This window comes from Callorhinus ursinus, unplaced genomic scaffold (genome assembly GCF_003265705.2).
Source record: "Callorhinus ursinus isolate GAN/ISIS: 27379988/994484 unplaced genomic scaffold, GSC_fseal_2.0 scaffold3, whole genome shotgun sequence".
Classification (NCBI taxonomy): Eukaryota; Metazoa; Chordata; class Mammalia; order Carnivora; family Otariidae; genus Callorhinus; species Callorhinus ursinus.
Genome location: NW_027397065.1, coordinates 11,953,865 through 11,968,484, shown reverse-complemented (window position 1 = coordinate 11,968,484; position 14,620 = coordinate 11,953,865). Strand labels below are relative to the sequence as shown.

Here is a 14,620-nt window from a genome sequence, read left to right as displayed (position 1 = left end):
CTCAGTTTCCTCACCAATAAGACAGGGATAAAACCCACCTTGTTGAGGCTTTGTGACGATTAAAGAGACAACATACTGTGTTAAGCATACAATGAGAGCTCATTAAAGACAACTAGGCACCTGCCCATGTAGAAAACAGGACAAACCAGTGTGGGTATAGTGAGGGCTTAGACATTGTACGTCACTTCCTTTCTTGAAAAGTTCCCATGTAAGTGCTTTCGAAGAGGATGGTTTTCCATGACCATCAGTCTTGGTTTTAAGCTTTGTGATGAAGACAATAGCATTGCCACAGAAAGATTTCCAGGTGTCTATAATCCCCCTGCTATGTGTGTGCAAGTCCCACAAAAATAAAAACTGTATTTTTCTCAGCAAAAACAAAAAACAAAACAAAACAAAAAAACAGATGAAGAAATTTGACCTGTCCTCTACAGATGAAAGCTACTTGGTAACTGAATTTTACAGAAATACCATAAATAAATGCCGTTTTCCAGATCATATCAATAGATATTTGAAAGAAACATTTTTCTTGTTTATTGTAATACAAACCTCCACCAGGCACTATGCATAAAGACAAAGGCGGCAGCCCTCTGAGCAAAGAACAGGGCATTTTCCGAAAACCGTCTTTAAGTCCAAAAGCACGGTACTCCTTCCTGACAGCCTCTCTCTGGATGTCGACTAAGAGAAGGAGAAAGGTAAACCTACACTAGCATACCAGGCCGGGGCACGGGGACTAATTTTAATAAATCAGAATAGAACATGAAAATGTCAACTTAATCAAGCATTTAAATTTTATTAATCAAGCCTAATTTTTATGAGTGCAAATAATCACTGAAGCTGGACAAATTTGTTCTCGATTGCATCAGAAACATAATTTTAATATTTAATGGACTGATGAATTTAAATGGAGAATTATCTTTATGAAACATGCTCTTCATAATTTGCCATTAAATGAGAAATAAAAAAAATCAACATAAATCTTACATAAAGGTTACTTAACTAAATGTTGGTACTATAAATATTATAAATGCATTATGCACTAATTTAGCAATCATACAGTACACTACATAAAGCAGAAATGATAAGTGGACCAGGCAAGCTTTTCCTAGAATATAGAGCTCTTGTGTTATATTGTGGGAAGCTTGTGATAAAATGGTTACGGAGGTTTTGTGTGAGGTTTCGTGAACATTCTTTTCATTCAGGCTTTTATGCTACAATTCACCATTCACCATAGACATTCTTTCCAGTTCAAATGTAGGTCTAAACCCACATGGGCTTTCTTTTGTGAGGTGATTATTCTTTACAAAAAGAGATAAAAAATATTTTTGTCATTATTATTTATAGAAAAGGGATATAAAGAAGAAAACTCAAGTTTTCAGACTATATGATTTTTTGACATTCAAAACTCAGTCTATTTTTAGATTTTTCTCACATAGTGTTCTCATGCCTCAAAATATTCTAGGCACGAGAAGAACAAAAGAAAAAATCAAATTAGTGTCAGAATATTTTTCTCTACAAATGTCCACCGATTCCCCTTACCCCTTCCATTATCCCCAACATACTGCTTAACATATAGGGAGTAGCCATGAATTTCTGGAAAAAGTGAATCAAACCTAGCAGAGCAGTACAGTCCAAAAGTTTGCTAATGTTAATCTCCAATATAAACGATTTTTTTGTTTTGTTTTCAAATTCTGTTGTTCCAAAAGTGTAGCATTTTCCTCTATTCCATGTGCTAAAGTATACACTGACCTAAAAAGGAACTTCTTGACTATTACAGCCTTAATGCTTGCAAGCCTATCTGCAGGGGTTAGAGCAATGCACATTTCTGAGAAGATTGGAGGATGGTACTCTCATAGAGGTCACACCTTTCCCACCTCTGGCTTTGCAGAAAGTGTTTTAAATAGATAATGTGGGTTCTTTATGACATATTTAAAAAATAAAAATTCCTGAGGTTGTTTTAGAATTTTCAACATTTAAAATTGTGCCCTTTTTAAAAAATAACAAATTTGTGGTTCTGGAATAGAAATCTGGTTTTATAAGAGGCTTGAGTACATAATTTTCTTCTTTATTTGAAATCTGTTTACTTTTAATGTTTAATTTTCCTTTGAAAATACTAAATTTTATAAAATCCCTTAGTGGTAAGTCTAGTTATCTTTTAATTTCACTTTGCAAAGCACATTAAACAACTCCAGTTTTGTGTTTGGTTTTTTTTGGGGGGGTGGGGGGACTTTTTGTATACATTTATTTTCTAACCTGACCAAAAAAATAGTTTCAAAAAAGCACTATTATTTAAAAAGCATGATGTAGGTTAATAGTTGACCTATTTTTCCCTGCTTAGTCAAATTAATATGCACTTATCCTAAAGACACCAAGCTTAGAATTTTCTCTGCCAGCAAAAATACAATACATTGTGAAGCCTTTAGATGGAGACATAGTTCAAATAAACACTAGAATTCTGTTCCCAGTGCTTTGTGTTAAGTATAAGAATGAACATTTAAGAATACTCAGAAGGAAATATGAAAAGAAATTCATTTAAGATGCTTATACTGATTATAGAATTTATATTATATTTAGTCTTTCATAATGGAAGAGGTTTTCTGCATATGAAGCTGACACTTAAAAAAATAAAAGGTTACATCTTCTAGGCCAGTAAATTTACTGCCCTTGCACCTTACAGCAAAGCATATTATACTGCGAATAAGAATGTTGTTGTTGATGATGCAGAATACAGGCTGTATGTAATCAGTGGCATGCATCAAAAGTCATCTGATAGCCACATTAAAGCCACATTTCCTATTAAGAATCAGACTGAATTACAACATGGCACTTCCCAGAATGAGCCAAGGAAATGCATTCTGCAAGAAGAAATAATTGTATTTGAGTGTTTCTGTAAAAATCAGGAAGTCTTTTAGCAGTAAGTAATAATGCTTTTCTTTTTAGTCTGCCTTCTTTTGTATTACCATATAGTCAACCTCACTGGCAAGCCTATCACACTAATTATTATTACATCTAGTGGTTCAGTTATCTTGATGACTACTATAACTGAAATACTCCAAGGTCAAATCTTTAACAGTGTGAATCAAACTAAGCAGCCATCATACATCCAGTTGCTTTTGAGATATACTGGATGAAACAGTATATCCCAGACCTGTTTATGAGTCTTATTATTCTTCCAGACGTGGAGTAAATTATGTGTACAGCTTAATTGTGCCGTTCATTTTGCAAAAGTTCCTTCTCAAAAATTTCGTGAGCAGCAGATGTGCTGTTGCGAAAATGACAGCACACGTGCACCTATAATGATCGTATTGACCACAAAAGTCTTTAGCTGACTTTGGTTGACCAGAGGTCAGCTCTGGTACTTTTCAGCAATCTGAAAGAGTCTGAGTGTTTATATGCAACTTCTCAATCCATAGGCTTCCAATAATTTCATATGATATTTACACATGTAATAAATTCATTGGCACACAAATGCATGCTCTGCTTGGTTTATGCACACACAAATGGTATAAATGAACTCCAGACCATGTTGAAGAATACTGCTCTCTCCAAATTCCTCTGTATCTCTAGGGTGGAAATAGGCATTTAGTTTGTAATGTGTCCAAATATAAGCATCTGTACACATTTGGATGTTCTGTGAATATGAAATTAAATATGAAACTTCTTTCTTTTGTGACAATTTTCTTTCTTTAATTTTTTAACATGCAGTTGCACATCTGGACAGCAGTGATTTCTTCTTTAATTTAAATGTGTTGCTTTTTTATAGACCGTGTTTGAGTAAAGCAATTTGAATTGTGCAACTATTCATTCTGAACATAGCAAAACATCTATTTAATTCAAAGATTATTTCCAAGGAAGAAAGTAAACATATGAAAGAAACTGGTTTGTGTCAGCTTTGTCTTGGGGAGTTTTTGGCTTCGTGGTACTCAATACTTATCTTACAAGGGTGACATAATCAAGATGCTTTTGGTTCTTGTTTTTCTTTGAAGAGTAATAAATAATTGGAGGACTTTATTCCTGGGCAAATGAAAATACAAAGTGTTTTAAGAATTATTGGTGGGCCTTGTATCCCCCTTTGGTCACTCTTGTTTTAAAACACACCCCCTAACCCGGCATTAAAAAGCAGTAATTAGTATTTACTGCCCCATGATGACTTTAACCATGAAGTTTACCTGAATCCACTTTTTCTCATCCCTTCACTGTCTAGGTCTTCCTTTTCTGCATCCTCTGGTCCCCTCCCTTATATATCATTGTCTGGGGCAGTAATATTAAACATGTCATACTTGAATGCAGATTACTAACACCATTATTAATATTTTCAGCCAAATAAAATTTTATTTCCTTGCAAATCATAAGCCTTTTAAGTTGTGTTGAATTATAATTAAAAGTCGCAATATGAAAAGAGTTCCTGTGCAACTATATAATATACAGATTCTACAGATGAGTTTGGCTCCATTTGAAAATGGATTTTTTAAAAAGTACAGCCACATATTTTATATGTTAATGACAAATGCTCAGCAAATATGGAATATGAAAGAAGAAATATTACGCTTTTAAAAACAATGTTATCTGCTTATTCTTTGGCTTTAATGTAGCTGGCATGCTGCATTTGGGGCTGTCTCCGTGTGTTTTTAAAAATGTCATCTTTATTAGTATTACATTCAAGGAATAGTACCAAGAATCAGTTTCTTTCGAGACCTTCCTCCAGTGTGTGGCATATAAGTCTGTGACGAGCGACATTACAGAAGGTCATGTCACTTTTAACTGCTTGCATTACATCTTTCTGATTTCCCTAGTGCCCTTCCTTTGTTTGATTAATACTACTTGCTTTCAAGCAAGATATCAGAAAGCATAATTTGGAAAGAGAATTCTAGAGCCGAACTGAGAGATTCCCCCTCAAGAAAAGGGAAAGAAAAAAGAAAAAAAAAAACTTTGGAAAAATGTATCTTTTCTAACACATGCATTTTTTTTCAACACTCATTTTTTTTTTCTCAAGGAAATCCTGCATAAGTGTTGTTATTAAATTATTGTTGACAAATGTTTGGGCAACTGGACTTCATATACTTGAAAACAAAACTATGTAGTCTTTATATGGTTTTATTTGAAGAGGAAGAGTGGAATTTGAGATGAGGACTCCTTTATTTTATTGGTTTTCCTTTGTTAAGTGTTAAACTCCACCACTCTCTTTCTAAATGGTAGGTGTTTGTCGAGTTCTCTGGGAAAGGTTGCAGTTTTGTGCAGTCATTAAATGTACTTCAGGGATATGTACAGTTTGTTTTTAAAACCTCAGTTGCAGTTTCTATATTCATTGCATTTGGCCAGGGCTCATGTCTTCAAGCACAGCCCCACTTTTGAGATGCTCTTGCCCTCATAGCCGTACATTTCATTGGTCCGTTAAAGCCTGAAAATTAGTGAAAGCATCATTTTAAGGGGTAGTCTTGATCCACGCCTCTGCCTGTGTCCCTTTATGTGTCTCTTAGTGTCTGCAAAACATGAATTGGAATTTTATATGTCATAAAGAACACTGAATATTTTGCCCAGGACAAAAAAAATACATAATTCAGTTTTTAAAAATTAATGTTGAGGGGCACCTGGGTGGCTCAGTCAGTTAAGCGTCTGCCTTCGGCTCTGGTCATGATCCCAGGGTCCTGGGATCGAGCCCCGCATTGGGCTTCCTGCTCGGCGGGGAACCTGCTTCTCCCTCTCCCGCTCCCGCTGCTTGTGCTCTCTCTCTCTCTCTCTCTGACAAATAAATAAATAAAATCTTTAAAAAAATAATGTTTAAACTATCATTAAATAGATATTATTTTTCTTTTCACTAATAGCTAACCTCTTTGAACACTTCAATACAGGAACTGTGCTAAGTAGTTTAAATACATTATTTCATTGGATCCTTAATCAGCATTGTGGGATAGGTGCTATTATCTCCAGTTTCCAAGGCACCTTAACCTTCACCTGAGCAAAATGTAATAGTGGGATGCATTCTGAAGCAGCTTAAAGGCATCCATAGGAAAGCATCTGTATTATAAATCCTCACTTGTAGATGTTTATGATGTAACATTAAAAAGACACTGGAGGAGGGGAAAAGCCCTCGCTAGAGTGCTAAAACACAGCACAAAGGCCTCTCGCTAACACAACACTTTTCTGCCAAATGTAAGAGCAAATGGTTGTATTGGGTGGTTCCGGCTGCACATTTGTAGAGCAATTGCGCGTAGCCAATTACCCACTTGTGCAGGGTAAGAACAGTTTGGGTTTTGCAAATGAAGAGTCTGATTCTGTAGACCTCTTTGAGTCGTTCTTGAACATAAGATATGCAGCTGATTTGGGAAGTGTGTAAATTAAGCTATTGGCTTGTTTGATGTTTTGATGATATTTTGAATTTTTGAAAATTATCTTGAAGGTAGTAGAAATCTCCAAATCTTAAAGGTTAAATATGTATGCTTTCTCTTTCCGGGCAGATATTGGAAGGCATTTTGAATATTTGCTTTTATTAATCTGCATCACTGATTAAGTATATAACTTTCCAGATAAGCTAGTTCAGTTCTGTGAGCTAGGTCAGTTCTTTTATGTAAAAGCCTATTGAAGGCTATGAAGAATAGATGATGCATTCATCTGTTCATTCTATCAACAAATATTTCTGGAACACCTATTATGCACCTTGCAATCTGCTAGGCAAAATCCAACGCCATTCTTTCTTCCTAGCACCTGCAGTATGGTCATCAGTCCTGAGAGGAGAGGCATGTAATACATTTTTAATAATAACTAGCAAAAACAGTGTTTGAGTTTATGCACAGAAGTAAAAGTATACTTGTAGTGTTCGTTTCTTTTTCCTTGACATATTTGATAAATGACTTTGTGTGGGTAATTTTAGTATTAACCAAATCATCCTGTTTTATACCTCCAATATATACAACTTTTACTGAAAAATAAAATGGATCATAATGACCAACCTAAAAAATTACTTAATCTAAATCAATCGTTTTACTAGAGATATGAAATTATAATCATTTAAACTTAGGGGAGTTAGGTGAATTCTTCCCCCCTCCCTGCCCCCACCCAATAACTGGGCAGGGGTGAGAGCTGGCTCTGTGTTGTCCCACTGTCTGGGTTTGAGTTCTGTTTCAGCTATTTGCTGTGTTAGGTGAATTCTTTTGGAGAAATACAAAGTACTGAACTATTGTGGCTGTTTCTCCCATTTAAACCTCCATCAAAAATAGCCCAATTTAGAATTGCCTGGCATTTGGCACCGTGATTATACATTGTTACTATTATTGTCTATATACTTCTGAATACTTCAAAATTTCAGAAAACTAAAAGCCACCGTGAAAGATTAGCTTACAGTCTCCATTTAAATTCTACTGAATTATATTTCTCTTGAGGGCTGACATGAGTGTAGATGAAATATCTGTGTTATTCATCTTTGTATTCCCACAGTACCTAACACTGTGTTTCTTGGCCAAAGGGCTTTACAACAAATGCTTACAGAGTTGCTGAATATAGTTAGAGAGAATGTTAAGAGTCCTTTCTTGCTGAGGCTGAATTGCTTTATATGTCTTCAAAATAAGTGTAAACTCTCACCAGATACTGGAAACAGCACACTGTTTTGAAATGTTGAATGTCCAAAGGAAAGACCACAAAATTCTACCATGTAATGGAAGATTTAAAGTATGACATTAAATTAGGAACAATCTCACAGGTTGTCAGATGTTTTTGGTTATATATTGGTTTATGAGAAATGGAGGTTTGAGTTTGGGCTATTCTTTTAAATCAGCTAATGCTTTTAGAATATTTGAGGACAATTATTAGATCACCAAGAGTCCCGACATGTTATCTCAGTTTGTGTAGCTCTTTGCATAATACAGTCTTAGCTATTGAAGTTTTCACTCATAACATATTCCTGTCTGTATCATAAGCCACATGAAAGAAGCACTCGCTGTCTTATCTTTTACAGTTATGAGCTTTGGGAGAAGGATTTAAAAATATTTAATAACGATGATTCTATCAAGTTTATTCAGAAATAGAGATACAGACTAGATAAAAAAAAGAAAAGCACCACAAGAATTAGAAATTATATGAAATGGCATGAATGCAATCAGAAGTTGGCACTTAATAACAACCCTCCTCAAAGTTTTTAAATTTTTGGTTTCCATGGAGAGAGAGAGAGAGAGAGAGAGAGAGTGTGTGTGTGTGTGTGTGTAGGTGTATAAAATGATAATAAAACACCTGAAACATAGTGAAGTCTCATTTGTAATGCCACAGTTACACGTTAATCAAGGAAAGGGTAAATTTATTGAGCAAATCCGAAATGACTATTCCATTATCCTGAACTAAGTAAACTAGGAGTCATTTAAAAATACATTCATGCATACCCCCCATCTGGGTTTTATATACATATTATATAATTTGATTATTGAATACATTTGTAATTTTCTTTCATTGTCCATTCTCATAATATAACCCTTGTGTAAATCAGAGAATTAAAAGTAGAGTTTCTGGTAATCCACAAAATAAAAAAGTAATACAGAGATAGTCAAAAGTTGACATTTATACACAAGAATTAAAACTTGAGCCTTGATGGCACCAAAACCACAAACGACCAAAGAAAAAATTAACAAATGGGACTACATCAAACTCAAAAGCTTCTGCACAGTGAAACAAACAATGAAAAAACAACCTACAGAATGGGAGAAAATTTTTGCAAACCATAAATCAGATACGGGGTTAATACCCAACATATCTAAAGAACTCTGTCAACTCCCTAACAAAAAACCAGTCCAATTTAAAAATAAGCGGAAGAACTTAGCAATTTTCTAAAGAGGGCATCGAAATGCCAACAGATAGATGAAAAGATGCTTAACATCGCTAATATCAAGGAAATGCAAGTCAAAACCACAATGCCATATCATCTCTGTATCAGTGGACCACTGAGTTAGCTCACATCTATTAGAATGGCTGTCATCAGGACGAGACAGTAAGTGCTGTTGAGAATGGTGAATAGAGAACCCATATACATTGTTGGCAGGAATGTAAATTGGTCCACACACTATGGAAAACAATATGGAGGTTCCTCAAAAAAAATAAAAATAGATCTGCCCTATGACCAAACAATTACACTTCTGGGTATATACCCAAAGGAAATGAAAACAGGGTATTGAAAAGTTATCTGCACTCCCATGTTTGCCACAGCATTATTCACAAAAGCCAAAATATGGAAACAACCCAAATGCCCATCACTGGATGAGTGGGTGAAAAGGGTGTAGTATATAGACACAGTGGAATGTTAGTTACAAGAAAGGAAGATAGCATCCCTTTTGTGACGACATGGATGGACCTTGAGCACATTAAAAGCAAGATAAGTCAGAGTAAGTGTAGTACTATATGATATCATTTATTTGTGGATTCTAAAAAAGTTAAACCTATAAAAAAAAGATAGTAAAATGGTGGTTACCAGGGAATGGAGGGCAGGGATAGCAGTGACAGTGTTTAGGGGTACAAACACATGACAGGTAGTAAATAAGCCATAGAGATCTGATGCACAGTATAATGAACACAGACAATAATAGTGTACTCTAATTATGTAATAAGCTAAACATTGCCACATCAGCAATCATATTACAATACATAAATGTATCCAAGTAACACATGGTATACTTTAGACTTAGCCAATGTTACAAATCAAATTTATTCAATAAAAAAATTAGTAAGTAAAATTTGAGCCATGAAAGCTATTAGCTTTATGCCATAAAGCACCAGCATAAATCAATGAACAGGTAGTATACTCTACCTTAGAGTTTGGTAAAAAGTAAATTAGAAATAGCAGAGCTGTTTTCTGCTTAGTTATCTGATTCCAAACTTAAAGTGTCTGATTAATGCAGGCAGTGGAGCAGGTAAAAAGGAAATCTCCTGATTAAAAGCATCTCTCTAATGCTAGTTTACCTGATGCATGTTTCAGATTCTTTAAGTTGTCACAGAACATTTCACACAAATAGGGTTCCTCTGACTGGAATTCAGTTCCCTGGTTTTTAATCAATTAAAGGCATCGCATTTTCCTAATCCCTATCTCTAGATCAAATGTTCCCTCTCTGTGCGCCTGTTTCAAATGTTAATAAAGTTTTCATTTCCAGAAGGTTCAAAATGACAGAACAAAATTCTCTCCTTTAAGAGCACGAGAATGACTTCTGTTTCTGTCTGCAGGTAGTGGAGGACATGCTGGAGGACGAGGAAGAAGAAGATGACAAAGATGACAAGGTAATTATCTTTCCCGGCACTTGGGTACCAGGGGATGGGGAAATGTAGACATGACACTGTTTTCACAGACAGTTAAAAAAGGAGTTGAAGTGTTTGAGTCCAGAAAATTGGACAGTGCTGTTTATCATCCTAACAATGCCACTGCATGTTGCAAAGAAGGAGAGAGGGCTATAAATCCTCTTCGTTTTTGTCCAGAGCTGGGTCAAATATTTTTCTGCCAGAACAAAAAAAAATAATTCAGCTTGTCTGGAACTTGATAGCTCTCGTGAAGATAACGGCAGTGACAACTGTTTTTGAAGGGCAAAAATTTGTCCTATCTTGAGTATTACAAATCGGGCTACACTTTGGGGGAAGGGAGAAGGGGGAAAAACAGAGCAGCCTGCTTAAGTTGAACATGGATATTGTCATCTGTAATTTTCAAGGAATTGCTTAGCAAAAGAACACACGTGTGTGGGGAGGGCTCCGGAGGGCATTTAAATAATCCCAGTGCTCACGGCCCTTGCCTAGACTTGACTTGGAATGGCTCTGTGGCTCGTTGGTCAGGAAAGCCTATTGAGAGGTTATTTTCTGGTTGCTGGTTGACATGGGAATGGTGACCACAGTAAACAAACAAACAAAAACAAATAGCTAGTTTCTGGGATTTCTTGGAATGGTTGTCCCCTGGGAAGAGGGGACTGGAGAGAAGAATTAGAATGATCTTACACCACTGTAGCGGTGTCTGGGGTCAGAAGAAAGGCTTTTTATGGCAAGGAGGAGAGCGATGCTGGTTTATCAAAATCCTTGGGCATTTCTAGATAAAAATCTAAAAAGTGCTAGAGTGAGATTGGGAGGGAAGAGAGAATATCATTCATTATTTCCAAATTAGTTAGCATATAAAACCAGATTTTGATCTTCACTGGAAACTGAGTTCTGTTAGAGTAAAGCAGTGAATTTTTTTTTTTTGAATAAAGGAGAACAACAGTGTATCTTACTTTATGCCCTTGACCTTTGATTCTAGTAGAGATGTACAGTTATATCCTGGTATAAGAATTTGCATGCTGGAAGCAAGCATTAGAAATGTAAAAAAACAAAAACAAAAACAAAAAACCCCCAAAAAACTCACAGTGATTAGTCAAACTCCCAAATGATTTTTTTCTTGACTATTATTCAATGCTACAAGGAAAATAAAAACAGACACACACATACACACCTTCTCCCTTCTAATCCCGTTCCAAACATTTTGAAATTGATAGAGCTTTTAGGTGAAATTTTTCTTCTGTACATCATTTAGTCATTAGCGACATCATCAAATATACACTAACAAAATCTCCTCTCTACAAAAACACATAGATGCTTGTTTTTAACGTTAAATAACATGAACATACACTTCTGGCAATAAATGATATGATTTATTGTTAAGGTCACTTGTAGAGCTGTAGAGAGCTTGTATTTTAACTCAACATGCCAGCTCTGAATCATCATTTTTCTGCTGATAAACACTGAGCTGCCATCCATTTATGGCCATTTCCCTTGCTTGTTGCCGCTTTATTATTAAAGCCACCATAAAGATTCATTCCAGCAGCAGGCGTTCCCTCCGAAATGTTAATAAATGGAAACCCTTAGTGAAGTCTAGGACTTCAGTGTCCCTGCTTGAAGTCAACCTGTATTTTTTTTTTTTTTTTTTAGCCAGTTTGTTGATACTCCAAACCACTCATCTCCCCGTGATGGTCATTTTTTTAATAGAGAGGATGTTAGGAATGGGAAGCGAATAACACACCTGGTTAACCAGCTCACCAAAACCTAGATGTCAAGTGGAACATGCCAGGTGGAAACAGCACGAAGCCTCTGGAGTGGCATCTATTGTAATCTAGTGTTGAGGTGTCTGAAACTGATACCCAGGTTCTAACACATTTTCAGATCTAGTTACCAAAGTTGATTGAAAGTGAGTGCTTAAATTACTGTGTGAATTCAGCTGTATTCTTGTGCACAGGATGCTGACAAACAGTGTATTTTCCATATGACAAGACGGTGAGCTGATTTTCATAAATCCAAGCCTTTATTCGAGTGATATATAAGGAGGCTTTTCTCTTCTACTCATAATGCAATTGATAGCATAAAAATCATATCTGAACAAAAAAGAAAATCTCAAATATAATAATTTACAAAAGACTTTTAGGGGCTTGAATAATGGAAGAATCCTAGAGTGGATGTGTTAAAATACAAAGTTTTTCCTATAAGAAATGGAAATATGAAAGGATCCTTCGAGTTTCCATTTAGCAGCCTCCGTCTCTGGACTGGCTGTCAGAGTGGTAAAGGTTGTAAGTCCTGGCTATCAGTGTGTCTGAGTGGGAGAAGGGTAATTTCCTACTTTAAAAAATTCATTGGTTCCTCTGTTTAAAGTTTGTGTATAGAGTCATGGGTAATGGAATTTCAGGAGAAAACAAATGTGTTTTTTGCCACATGAGCAGGTACTGACCTCTAGCTCTCATTATTTCTCTGTTTTCTCATATGGTATAATAGTGGGGTCAGGTCAGTGAGTCCTCTTATAGGATAAAAGTAAAAAAGATTAATAAATGTGCCAAAGCCTCACTTTAATTGAACCTGAAGCATATGTTGCAAGTATGTAAAATATGTCCCAGATGTTTCACCAGGGCTAGTTTCTTGGCTTTCCCTGATTACCACAAGGCAGCTATTAGTCCTCTAACCTTTGGACTTGGGGGTAAATGGGGTATTACGTGGCACAGAATGAGAGCACCTGTTTTCCATTCAGCAAAGACCCCTGGCAGGCTTTGCCTAAGCCTCTCCATATGTTTTCACTTAGCAGATTGTTGGGCGATTATGAAAAGTGTCTTTCTTTAGAGCCAGCATTGATATTAGTCACTCACAATGAAAGGGCAAGTCATTGGCTACTTGACAAGGTCCGTGTGGGCATAAACTGACGTCGTTTATTTCATTTCGGCTCGAAGTGCTTTCCCTCCACATCATTATGTAGATGGCAAAGACACGGGTCCAAAAAGGTGAAGCAAAGATTACAATTACTCTGCATAACAGTTGTGTGAGAGCTTTTCTTTAGTGCTGACTTCAGCACCTGGGAAGACTTTGGTTAAAGTTGGTAAAAGCTAAGTCATGATTCACCTGGATCCCCAGATTTTGAAGCTGTTCCACACCATGGCCTTTTTGTCGTGTGTTCTCCCTTTTTATTAAAATAGCTGATCATTATTCAGGTGAGGGCATGTGATGCTCAGACTTTGCCTTCATTCAAGAATCCATTGTCCACATTGGCTTTAATCTAAAATTAGGTGGCTTCTCTCTTCATCCAGTTCCATGGTTTTCACAAAGGCAGAGAATATGGATTCTAAATGGTGGGTCTTAGTTATGAATCACTGGCTTGTTAATATCTTCACTTATCTGCATTATGTAGTAGCACTCTGTGAAGGTGTGCGGGAGATGAAATTTCTCCTGAATCAAATGTTAGGAAGACATCACCCTGGGTTCTCATTTCCCTTTGTTGTAGAGCATTCTCTCTGCCATCAACCACAAAGTCACAGTTTGATCTGATTTTTGACCTGACATCAGATCCTGCCTTTGTGGTTAATAGAATGTCTTCGTAAACAAGGCTTAGCCAAATGACCCAGGTGGAGCTATCACTAAGCCATATAATAGTGTTTCTGACCATGTTATTTATGGTAATACAGTGGTCAGTCTGCATAATCCAGACATCTAATTAATGAAGATCAGCTTCAGTTTTGTAGCTTAGAAAGTTTAGGCATACTTCCCATGGTGTGTCCTACCCCTGTAATGGGATCCAGCTGCAGTTATCAGGAAGCAGAAGATAGAATGCAGGTTTTCCTCGGGATAAGCATGGATTCAAATGCATGGCATACTACTAATGTTTATTGATAAAAGATATTAAAATGTTCAGGCATTTATGCTTACATTGCTTCTCCTTTTTCTTCAGCCATTAGGTCAATGTGACTGTGTTTCAAGATAACTAGATGCAATGAGTGAAACATGTCTGAGTTAATTCAAAATATGCAGATTGTTTACTTTAATTCTCAAAATCTGTGTTATCTGGTTTGATTCTCCAGCCCTAAATATGTATATAATATACCCAAGATGCATACATCTCTGCATCTCAAATCAAGCATGGGGGGAAGGAGATAACTCTAATATGTGATAGGAGAGAAGATTTTAATCTGACAAAATGGCATTTTCTGGTTATATTCAATGAAATAATTACATGGTGGGAAAGCAGATCAAAGCTTTGGAGAAAGGCAGGGAAAGAGGAGTCAAGAAAAAAAATTCTTAAAAAGAAATCTTAACTCACATTTAACTGCAATAGCATTATATTAGTTTACTGGTTTCCTACTACTGCATAACAAATGGCCACAAACTTGGA

General features: G+C 36.1%; 1 protein-coding gene across 19 annotated transcripts in view; it reads left to right on the top strand.

Moving 5' to 3' along the window:
- MCTP1 (multiple C2 and transmembrane domain containing 1) overlaps nucleotides 1-14,620 on the top strand; it is a 504,318-nt gene that overhangs the window by 421,483 nt on the left and 68,215 nt on the right. For all 19 annotated transcript variants that reach the window (XM_073888246.1, XM_073888239.1, XM_073888215.1 and 16 more), the window contains one exon: nucleotides 10,189-10,242. In XM_073888246.1, the coding sequence (XP_073744347.1) occupies nucleotides 10,189-10,242 (54 nt within the window). The remainder of the gene's footprint in view (nucleotides 1-10,188; nucleotides 10,243-14,620) is intronic.